We start from the raw sequence: 11,983 nt of genomic DNA on the forward strand, positions 1-11,983 counted from the left end.
TTTTAAAAGTATAGTTTATTATTTTATTTTTATTATATTTTATTACTATATATTTTTAATTTATTGTTTTAAGAATATTTTTGTTTATATTAATCCAATTTATAAATTTTTCTTCAATTTAATTGCTAAACGTATAACAACGATCATATATTTTAAGTATACCAATACACATAAAATGTATTGAATATTATTATATAAAAAAATTTATAATATTATTTATATATTATATTATATATAATATACATGTAATAATATATTATATATCTATATCTATATAAAACATTATTATATAATTAATGAAATTCAATATTATATAAAAAATGAAATTCGAAACAAATGACAGTGGCAAAATTTCAATTCTTTTTCTGAGTTTACTTTGAAATAATTGATAAAATTCTAGTATTAAAATAAATACAATATTATATAAATACATTATTAGTTAAATATATATATGTGTGTATTATATAATATATATATATATATGTATATATATATATATATACATATATATATATAATTCCAGCAAAAATAATTTATAAATATATAAATAAATATTATTAATACGTATACAAATAAATTTATATTAATTAAAAATGCAAGCTGCACCTTCATCCTCTTGTACATCGCCAGTATCTTCTGCATTATTTTTACAACCTTTGCCTCGTAATTCTAATATGGTATGTTTAAAAGATATATGTACAGTCTAAAATTCCTGCATAAATAAAATGATATTTCAACAGGTTTGTTATTCCACTATCCTTCCTTTTGTTCCTACAATGCCTAGAGGTTTTGCATGTTATTTTAATAAATATCGCCCATATACAACATTACGCAATGTTTGCACTTTTACTTGTCCTCCTTATAGTAAGTTTTTAATTAATAAATATATTATAAAATAAAAAAAAATAATAATTTTTTTTTCAGCATCTAGTGTATATAGGTGCTAAATAGAATTCTATAAATAAATAAACATTTACAAATAATTTAAATGATATTAGTTTTATAATTATTATAAAATCCATAAAAAACCATATGTGAAAGTTAAATCCTGAAAAATATAAGTGAAACAAACATAAATTCGTTTTAAATCATTTTATTTTAAATCATAATTTAAACATTTATCTATTTTACATAATGCCATTTTTTTACCATTCTCTTATTTTACTTTGTGTAGCATGTGTTAATATCCATGTGTTTTTTTCCCTTTTAACTCTTTCCATTTGATTATGTCTTGGTTTTGCTTTACATATTATGTATTTCCTATCATTTTTCCACATTAATAAACAATGTTTACATCTTCGATGTAATAAAGTTTTTGTTTTTAAACCACATGTAACATTATATATTGGTAGTAATGGTTGAAGTAATTTAGATGTAATTTTATTTACATGCATGCTTGAAAAATTTGAATACTGTTTATTATATGTATGATGTATATTATTATTTATAATTCTTGTAAATGATTCCACGGATGACAGTTTTGAAGCAATAAATCCTATAGTTTGACAAGTACTTCTAAATAATGTAAATATATTCATTGTTTCTAGAAAAATACATATTTACATAGATACATTAAAATTTTATAGATTTTTATATAATACATTACATAATTAAAAAATTCTTACATCAAAATAAAAAAAAGATAACCTCAATTTTCAAACAAAATTTTATTAATTACTAAATACTAAAAACAAATAAGTTTACGATGATTTATAAATTATTATAAATTAAAATTTATAAATTATTTCTTTTCTATCTCATAAAACTTTCGTATGATAAAAATCTACGTTTTTTTCTCACTTATTCTAGTTATTTTACTTTTTCTTTGTTTACTATCTTCATTTATGTTGTGATTACATAAAGCAGATTTACATGATTGCGAATAATAAAAACATTACAGATTATTCATATGTATTACATTAAATATATATAGAAAATTATTTTAATTATATATTACAAGCATAATGTTTTTAATGCTACCAATAAATTTAGCTATGTAAAAAAATTATGTAAATAAATAAAACACATTGTATAAAGAAATAGCCTATTTACGTCGCACTTAGGACAAGTTAGTTTTGACTGCCATTTCATAAAAAATTCTTTGTAATTGGATTAACTGATTTGTTCGAATAGAAAGTTGAAGATGAAAAATGGAATATATTAAAAATTTCTTTGTGTAAAAAAAAATCTAATTAAAAGAAATAAAATATAACCTACAAGAGCTTAAAACAATTGTACGATAAATTAAATATTTAGATCAATTTTTTCAATTATCATACAATTGATGTAACTATATTAATGAAAAATCTTTTTTTTGGTATTATAATAAGTTATGCTAATAAATTTTTATTTAGGTTATGTTTTATTCTTTAATTTCTTAACAAAGATCTTTCAAACTACTCATTAGTTTATTATGTAAAGTATTATTTGCAGCAATATATATCCAAGTTTAATGATCATAATAAGCGTAAAATTATAAAAATGTTAAGAAAATTTAGTAATCTGTTACAAATTTTTGTAAGTATTTCAAAATATCAAATCATATGATTTAATATTATTAATTAATTATTCATATAATTTGATACTATTATTTTTAAACTTTTAAACATTTAATTTATATTTATAATTTTATATTTCAATCATTAATAGCATTAAATTTATAGGTTCCTGGTCAAAAAGTAAGCAAGCGATATCTAAATTTTATACCTGTTGTTGTAGAACAAAGTGGAAGAGGAGAACGTGCATATGACATTTACTCGCGTCTTTTAAAAGAAAGAATTATTTGTTTAATGGGCCCGGTACAGCTTAATATATTTTTTCTTTAATTTAGTATTATAATTAATTATAAATTTAGTTTTAAAATTCTTAATTTATCATTAATTTTCAAGTTAAAGAATCAAAAATTTTACAGATCACAGATAATGTATCTTCAGTAGTGATAGCTCAACTTCTATTTCTTCAATCAGAAAATAGTAAAAATCCAATTCATATGTATATTAACTCACCTGGTGGAAGTGTCACAGCTGGACTTGGTATATATGATACCATGCAATATGTTCTACCTCCTGTTGCAACATGGTGTGTAGGACAAGCATGCTCAATGGCAAGTTTATTATTGGCAGCAGGAACAAAGGGTATGCGCCATTCATTGCCTAATGCAAGAATTATGACACATCAGCCATCAGGAGGTGTATCTGGTCAAGCTACTGACATACAGATACAAGCTCTAGAAATATTAAAGCTTAAAAAGCAAATTAATAATTTATATGTAAAACATACAGGTTTAGATCTGGAAAAAATAGGTATGTTAATTTGTAAAAACATATTACACAAATCTTTATAATATATTATAAATTTACAGAACGATGTATGGAAAGGGATAATTTCATGAGTCCTAAAGAAGCAAAAGAATTTGGAATTATAGATAAAGTACTATCACATCCAATGCAAGAAGATGAACCAGATAGCACAAAAATGCCTAAAGCTGTTCTTGAAATTTCCACTCAACCTTAATTAGGATTAAATAAAATATGCTTAAAATTATGAAATTTTATTAAAACATGTATTTATCAATATTTAAAAATAGTAATAAAATATTTTTAAAACAATTTATATCATGTATGTAACTTTAAGTATAGCAAATGTGTTTATGTTTTGTAAATATTATGTAAATATATAACATAGAATAACGATTTCATAAATGATGAACATAAATGTATTGATGAAAAATCAATCATATCACTTATATATTATTCATCAGGCAAGCAATATATCACCAAGCATTCTCGCAATATGTTAAAGATATATGATGCTATAATTATAGGAAAAACTACATGAAATTATGGAAGACAAGATTTTGTACCAAAATATACTTATATAATATACAATTAATAATTAATTTTGACTCAAATGATTTATCTTGTATGTATCGCAGTTTATAATGGCAGTCACGCGCTTAAAGCATTCTTAAAAATAAAATTTATAATTTTATTATTACTCTATTATCACCAAAAATACTTCGTAAAAAGGACGGAATTAATTACGTATCTTATTGTTAAACAACAATAAAATATTTCACAATATAGTGACATTGTATGTCATTAAAAAACATATATTCCCCTAATACCAGTTTTTATAAAACTGATTTTTTTTGTATATTAATTGCACAATTGTTATGTGAAAATCACTGAGGGCATACTTGAGCATGTGCAAGCATTAATATATCTTTTTTCTCTTTAGGAAATCTAAGTTCTCTTCCAGCTAAACGCGCTGCTTCCAGTTCTCTTTCAGCCAAAGCCAATTCCATAGCAACAACTCCACCACCGCTTTCATGTTCTCTTGCTACCCAATCTAATGCCATTTGGCTACGCATATCATCATCTAAAGCTCGATGACTATAATGAGCAACTACTTCTTGTCTGCTGCATTGCCTTTCTCTCATTGCTTTCAAAGATCCATTCCAATGAAGTAATTGAAAGACTGTCATTAATTCTTGAAATTCTAGCATCGTTCTTCCACGATTACATTCCAACATAAAACGAAATGCACCTATACCTGTATTTGGATCTTCTTTCTCATCTCCATTTCCCTAAAAATTGAATAATTTAATGTAATATTTCAATTCTCATGAATAACATATATAATTCAGAACATACCTGTGCTTGATTACCAACACCATTAGAAGTTGCAGAAGGTTTAGCAAAACTAGCTCTTGCTTCTGCAACAGCTTTTTCTATAAAATCATCAGTTATTTTACGAGCTGGATGTTCATTGAAAACAGAATTCATCAAAGCAATTTTTGCTGCTGATCTACGAGCCTCTGCTTTAGTTGGGCAATTTTGAAAACTACCAAAACAAGAACCTCCAGGAAGAGTTACATAACATACATAAGGTGGACTAGTACCAGGCACAGATTCATAAATAACTAATGCTCCATTTCTTAATTCTGTTCCTCTGCTTTGTTTCATTTGCCAAAATTCTTGCAAAGCTTCAACCACATTTACTATAATAAATACAGAATAAAATAATATATGTATATGTAAAATTTAATATTAATTAAAAAGAAATATATAAAGATATAAAAAAATATAAAAAGATATTTATACCTCTTCCATAGCCTTGAGTATGTTTAGCAAAGCTGTTAACAACTGCTTCCACTGCTTCCTTTAACACTTGTTTGTCTCTGGCATCTACCAATCCACCTGTGATACCCATATTTTCAGAAACACGAGATTTTGTTTTAACTGGCATTATGCCCTGCATCACCTTTCAAAAATTCATGTATATTTACGTCCTATAAATGTAATTATTACTATTTCTGATTGAATAATAAAATAAATTGATAATAAAAAACTTCAGATTAAAAAAATAATTGCAAATAAAGTACCAGAGAAAATTTTAATTCAATATTGGAATTAAAAATTAAATAATTATAGAAGGAAAAAAAATAAATTGATAATATAGAAAACTTTAATTACATACGTAGCTAAAGTCAACGAAATAATATTAGTAAATGACAAGTCTTAAATGTTATATGAGCAAAGAAACAGGGAAGCAATTGCTGCGACACTGAACACATCAGACGTGAAAAGAAACCCTGATGGCCCACCTGCAGAGACCCGGATGCCCAGGAATTCGCGTAAATTACTCTCCGATCGAGCGCTACGGGATCAAATTGCAATACACATATAACGCGTTTAATGGCCCCACTGACGACTTCCAGAAAACCAGGGCTGTCTACCTCGATCAAGTACCCCATGCTACGGTGATATTATCACCGAGGATTGCCAACTGATTATCAACATTCTCTATCAAGCACAGTATCGGATTTTAAGAATATGGAACCCATGATCAAATATATACATATATATTTGAAAAAAGAATAATATTAAAGAAAATATGTATTCAATAATAGAATATTATTTTAAATTGATCTGTCATTTTATCTTATTTTAAAGATATATAGTTATATCTATTAAAAATAGTGTATAGTAATGAAGTCATATGTTAATTATATAAATGATAAATGTTAAAAAATATATTTGTATAATTTTCAATAATAATATAAAATATACTTTAAATATATTAAATTTTAATATATTTAAAGGATATATATAATATAAAATATAAATAATAAATCCATATATATAAAAAGTATAAAAACAGCATTACAAATGTTTAAGATAGATAGCTAACTAGTATTTAAGTTATACAAGTGAATAAAGCGCCATATGTTATTATTAGGAAACTATAATGATCAGTTGATAAAAAAGAGCGACATAAAAAATGAAAATCATAATTAACATTTTTTCATACTTACTATTTTTACAATAAAAATGAATTTATCATCTTACTTTGCATCTTATATTTTTGAAATATCAATTATACAAAAAATCAATAATTTTTTATTATGTCTTTTACATGCTTTAAAAAAATATTTAAAATTTTAAATTGGAATTTAACAATTATATATACATTTGTACCAAATTTTAAGTTTGTAATAATAAAAATTACAATATTACTTATTGAAAAATATTGAGCATGATCATAAGTTCTCGAGTTTTTAATTCAAATTAATATTTGAATATTTAAATATTTAACCTATCACGAAAGATAAAGAATTAAAATTTGCAATTCATTAATAAAATATTTATATAATTAATGACTAAATATAATTTAAATTTCTAAATATTATTTGATTTTTCTGCTCCTCAAATTCTGCAACCCGCTCTACAGCATGTCTGTTTTAACGTACCAAGAATTCTATCTATAATCACTAAATATTACTTTGCATTTTTATCATATTTATCATTTTAATTCTATAATTATATTCGTTCAAAAATATAACAAAGTCGTAAAATTTAATGAAAAATTAAAAATAGTTCTGCTGCTAAATGCTGATTATGTTAAAAATATGATTATAATACAATCATATTGTTGATTAATATATTTTACAATCATATAAACTATATACATATATATATATATATATATATATATATAGAATTTAATGTTCAATAATTTTTTTAATTTCAATTCCAATCTAATTTTATTTTTATATCTATATTTCTATATTTATATAATTATTCTATATTTCTATATTTATATATTATATATTTATATAATTAATTTCTATATTTAATCTAATATTATTTTCTAATAAATCGATAATATTGAAAATGACAAAAGAAACTAAAATAGTAAAGAAAATAATTTTAGACTACTGAAAAAAAATTTTATATTAGATGTTAAATCTATCTTGAGTCTTGTTTATACTTTCAAATTATTAACTTTAAACTTTATCATTGGACAATGCAGAATTTAGTTTTAAATTTATTATTTGTTAAAATTAATATGTGCTATTTAATACGTAATTTTAATATTTATATTAAACTATAACTATAAAAAAATAAGAATTTTTTGATTTATTGATTTCTAAAACTTATATTATATTTATATTATATTAAAACTTATATTATATAAACTTTTATATATATAAAAGTCATAAAATTTTTTATATGATATTAGAATATGAAACATGAAGTTTCATAGGGTGATAAATCTATCTTATACTTCATCTCTGACAAAATATAGTGCCTAATATAGTCATTCTAAATTACAGAGGGCGCAAAACAACCATTGATTTTATAAGATCAGTATTTCAGTTCATATAATACTAAATTCTACAAGATGTTAAATCTACATTATATTTTATCTGTGATTACATTAAGAAAATTAATTTTTTATTAATTTTTTCGACTCAGATTAATATTAATAATATATGAATGGTTATAGATATATTATTTTAATAAATAAACAAATATTTTATATTAAAATATAAATATTTTTAATATAATTAAATAAACAATTTATATATTTAAAGAAACATTATAAATATTATTAATTGATAATATCTAAAGAACTATAACAAAAAATTTTGTTTTTATATTTTACAATTATAACTTATGTTCAAAGAAGAAGCAATTTACGCGCGTATATTTCCCGCGTGGTCAGGGCGTAAGTGGATGCATGCATTAATACATGTGTGTGTGTACGGTAGATCAGCTGAGCGCCAGCTGTGCTCTTCGCTGTGACCAATAGAAATCGCTTATACTAATGCACAGCAGCGCCACAAATACATGACCGGTGCCTGCAGGTTTGGCGTTCCCGCGAAAGTAATCGTAAACTTCAGTTCGCAATTTAGAAGTATTATTTTATATGTATATAGTTGTTTTTACATGATTACAAAGTTATTGTAGTTTAATTATATACAATGTGTTTAAGTGTAATAATATTTTTTCATATTCTTTGAAAAAGTTGTGTTAAAATCGAGCGGGAAACGTAGTTGCGCAGAACGCGTGGGTGCTGTGATTCCTTGGATTTATGTATCGACTATATGTAATATTTAGTGTTTTAGTACGAATGTATCGCGTTATTCGAATAAAATATACTTCCCCCGGTTAATGGATAGTACTTTGTGCAATTTTTTATAATATTTTACTTCGTAAAAACATAATAAGAATAAGGCGTCTGTCAAAGGACGCCAACGTTGCACCACGATTGTGTAGTGTTTAAATTCAATGTATATATATAAAAATAATGATATTTATGTGTTGGAATTAAATGATAGAACTTCGAAGAAGCTATTCAGTTAAAAATTTAGAATTTTTTTGCCCCTTTGAGGTTATGTTATACATATAGAGGGCGTGACAGTGGCAGATTGCAAGCAGGGGTTGGTCATCGTTTCGCGCGCTGGTCTCCCGCGCTTCGAGTTCCACGTCCCGTATTTTTTTGAAGAATTACTGTTCTGTGATATCTCGAGGCTTGAAATTCTATCAGAAAGGACTTTAAAGACTTTTCGTATTACAAAACATTTTATAAATAAAAAGTTATGACATAAAATATTGAATCAAACGAAGCCAAGTATACGTGCATTATGGCGATCGGGTGCGTGTGAGCTTTGCGCGCTCTTTTACTTTTCGGCATTTTCTTGGCAAAATTATTCAGCATATATTAAAATAATTAAGTGAATACTTAAATAAAATATTGATCAATTTGTGTTCATATTAAAAAGGTCCATTCTCGTTCGAAATATTTTTTGAACACGTCGACAATTTCAGAGCAAAATGCCACAGACGAGGTGAGCGAATAACTTTCTATTTGGTCTTAAAATTTCATTCAATTCTTCCAATATTTCATCATAAACATATAAAATTTATTTAAAATAGATTTAATTAATCCAAATAATTTTCTAAGCTTTCTAATTAAAAAAAAAAATTGAGAATTATGTATGTATAACCTTCTTTACTTAGTACTTACCATTTAGAAGCTTTAATAATGTTATATGAATAATATATACATGAATTTTTATTTTATGATTTCCTATATTCTTTGTAAACATGTACAATAAATTATAATATATCTATGCAATATACATAACTTTAAAAAAATATTAGACGTTAATTAAGACGTAATTCTGTTACCTTCCAAAAATATTCTGACTTGCTTTACAAAGATATGGAATTTTTTTGTTCTTTACGAAAAAAGATTTTAATATTATTAATGTAATTTCAATATAAAATAATTTTTTTTTTTTATTCAATTTTGTCCAGTTTACATGGGAAAAAATCACAGACTTATTTACAAGGTGGCAAATTAGTAACACAGTCTTCAAAGCGTAAAAGAAGAGCAACAGATATTTCTGAAGATTCAGAAAATGTATATCCACCAAGTAAAATACCAGCATTATCACATGTATCATATACAGAGTCTTGTCATACAGTACATCCTTTAGAAAATTCATGCACACAACATCAAGTATCTCCATTGAAAGAGCAACAAGAGCCAGCTACATGGTCTGAATTAAGAACTTCAACATGCTTTTTAACACCATCATCTTCTAATAATACATCAAATAGACCAAGTCCTTTACCATCATTTCCTTGGGCTGATGGTTCTCAAGTTTGGTCTCTTATGTGTTTGGGAGATCAAAAGACTATTACTCAAAGGAATCCACAAATGTTTCAAAGGCACCCAACATTACAACCAAGAATGCGAGCAATTTTGTTAGATTGGTTGATTGAAGTTTGTGAAGTATATAAACTACATAGAGAGACTTATTATCTTGCAATGGATTACATAGACAGATATCTATCTATTCATCAAAATGTACCCAAAAACCAATTACAATTAATAGGCATTACATGTCTTTTTATAGCTGCCAAGGTTTGTATGTTTCAAATTCCAATATTTATGATTTTCAAATAAATAAATAAATGATTTTTAAATTAATAATTAATTATTCTTTTTATAGGTTGAAGAAATTTATCCACCTAAAATAGCAGAATTTGCTTATGTTACTGATGGAGCATGCACAGAAGAAGAAATCTTGGGAAAAGAATTAGTGATTTTAAAAGGTCTTGGATGGAATTTATCTCCAGTAACTGCTCCTGGCTGGCTGAATATTTATATGCAAATTGAATCAGGCGATTGGTCAAGACCAAATGCATTTATTTATCCACAATATGGAGGTTTACAATATTCTCAGGCAGCTCAATTATTAGATTTAGCTACATTAGATGAAGGAAGTTTAAAATTCCCTTATAGTCACATAGCTGCAGCGGCTATTTATCATACACAAGGAAGAGAATGTGCTTTAAGAGTATCACGCATTCCATGGGAGCAGCTTGCACCTTGTGTCAAATGGCTTACTCCATTTGCAATGACAACTGCTGAAGAAGATTCTCAGTGCCTTTTAAGGTCTGCAATAACACCTGTAGAGTCTCATTCTGGATCTGGACTTAAAGCAACAGTGCCTAATATAGTAATGGATGAATCACACCGTATACAGACTCATGTTGTAGATTTAAACATGTTAGAAAAGGCACAGCAACGATTAGTAGATGAAATACCTTCTACTGATACAAATGAATCTGATTCTAATGTTGAATCTGGTAGACAGAGTCCAAATGAAAGCGGTCTTTTAACTCCACCTTCTAGTAGTCAAAAAAATTCAACTACACCGTCACGTCCTCCGCCACAGTTACATCCATATACGTAATCAAATATTTATAAATATTTCATAGTCTTTGATTAAGCATTTCATTTACTAACTGCTGGTGAATGATTTTAATTAAATATAGTAATGTATTATATATGTTTTTCGGGAAATATCATTAACTGCTTCAAACAGTTTTGCCTTTTGTAAAGATGCACAATGTATTATTAAGCTATGGGATTGCATAAGTGCACGGTAATGACAGAGTATACTGTATGTTATCGTAAATAATATGGTGCTTCCCAATATATCATCATGTAATAGTAAAACTTATAGTACAAGATGTTAATCACTTTCTATAATGTCCATAGTGATACTGAATTTATTTAATATTATTTGTTTTATTGTGAACGTTTAAAAGAAGTGCCTTGCATAGAGGAATGTAAACTTACATGAAAGCCTATGGCTATCTTCTGTGATTATATTCATGCAGTGAAACTTGATAATACATTATATTAAAATTTTAGGATAATTAATAATTACCATTTTCATAAATCTAGACAATATTAATGTCTGCGAAAAGTGTCCTTAAAAATAATATTTTTATTAGTACTAAGATAAAAAAAAACATTGTGAATAGTATTCTTTTATATATTTTGCTTTATTTTAACGCAACGTATTATAACAATGCGTTATTAAGCTGGGTGAATGTATTTTTATGTATATGTATACTGTGAAGTACTAATAATTAAAAAAATAAAAAATACAGACGAAGGGATGAATGCACGAGTGAAGATATAAAACTATTAATTATTAAAATATGATTAAAAATTTCGTGATCAATTTACACTGCCTTGCATATAGAGACACGGCTGTTTATACATATTTGTATGAAAAATTTGACAATAAATATTTGTAAATCCGATCATTAATCATACAATTTTTATTATAAAACAAACAAAAAATATGAAATTTATTCATTATTTA

At 25.3% G+C, this 11,983-nt stretch overlaps 3 protein-coding genes and 1 non-coding gene across 7 annotated transcripts; 2 read left to right on the top strand and 2 right to left on the bottom strand.

Moving 5' to 3' along the window:
• Positions 1–1,072: 1,072 nt before the first annotated feature.
• LOC107993187 (uncharacterized) lies at positions 1,073–1,870 on the bottom strand. The gene is made up of 2 exons (XR_009831148.1): positions 1,626–1,870; positions 1,073–1,543 (listed from the first exon to the last, which is right to left on the bottom strand). It is a non-coding gene; the product is annotated as an uncharacterized LOC107993187 (transcript).
• A 142-nt stretch (positions 1,871–2,012) lies between these two features.
• Positions 2,013–3,608, top strand: LOC107993167 (ATP-dependent Clp protease proteolytic subunit). The gene is made up of 5 exons (XM_017049450.3): positions 2,013–2,068; positions 2,434–2,517; positions 2,664–2,798; positions 2,912–3,302; positions 3,362–3,608. Exons 2-5 carry the CDS (start codon positions 2,482–2,484, stop codon positions 3,511–3,513), a joined length of 714 nt encoding a protein of 237 aa, XP_016904939.1. The 5' UTR covers positions 2,013–2,068; positions 2,434–2,481; the 3' UTR covers positions 3,514–3,608.
• Positions 3,530–5,795, bottom strand: LOC107993147 (protein limb expression 1 homolog). 4 transcript variants are annotated; one of them, XM_017049404.3, is made up of 4 exons: positions 5,609–5,795; positions 5,106–5,265; positions 4,656–5,002; positions 3,530–4,588 (listed from the first exon to the last, which is right to left on the bottom strand). In XM_017049404.3, exons 1-4 carry the CDS (start codon positions 5,756–5,758, stop codon positions 4,184–4,186), a joined length of 1,062 nt encoding a protein of 353 aa, XP_016904893.1. In that variant the 5' UTR covers positions 5,759–5,795; the 3' UTR covers positions 3,530–4,183. The 4 variants fall into 4 exon arrangements, with proteins under 4 accessions (XP_016904893.1, XP_016904903.1, XP_016904911.1 ...); XM_017049414.3 differs by having other exon boundaries at positions 5,106–5,293; positions 5,609–5,748; XM_017049422.2 differs by having other exon boundaries at positions 5,106–5,293; positions 5,482–5,710.
• Positions 5,796–8,114: 2,319 nt separating this feature from the next.
• LOC107993813 (G1/S-specific cyclin-E1) lies at positions 8,115–11,928 on the top strand. Its single transcript, XM_017050440.3, has 3 exons — positions 8,115–9,139; positions 9,612–10,224; positions 10,313–11,928. Exons 1-3 carry the CDS (start codon positions 9,126–9,128, stop codon positions 11,057–11,059), a joined length of 1,374 nt encoding a protein of 457 aa, XP_016905929.1. The 5' UTR covers positions 8,115–9,125; the 3' UTR covers positions 11,060–11,928.
• Positions 11,929–11,983: the final 55 nt, after the last annotated feature.

The sequence above is a fragment of the Apis cerana genome, linkage group LG9 (assembly GCF_029169275.1).
Source record: "Apis cerana isolate GH-2021 linkage group LG9, AcerK_1.0, whole genome shotgun sequence".
In the NCBI taxonomy this organism is placed as follows: domain Eukaryota; kingdom Metazoa; phylum Arthropoda; class Insecta; order Hymenoptera; family Apidae; genus Apis; species Apis cerana.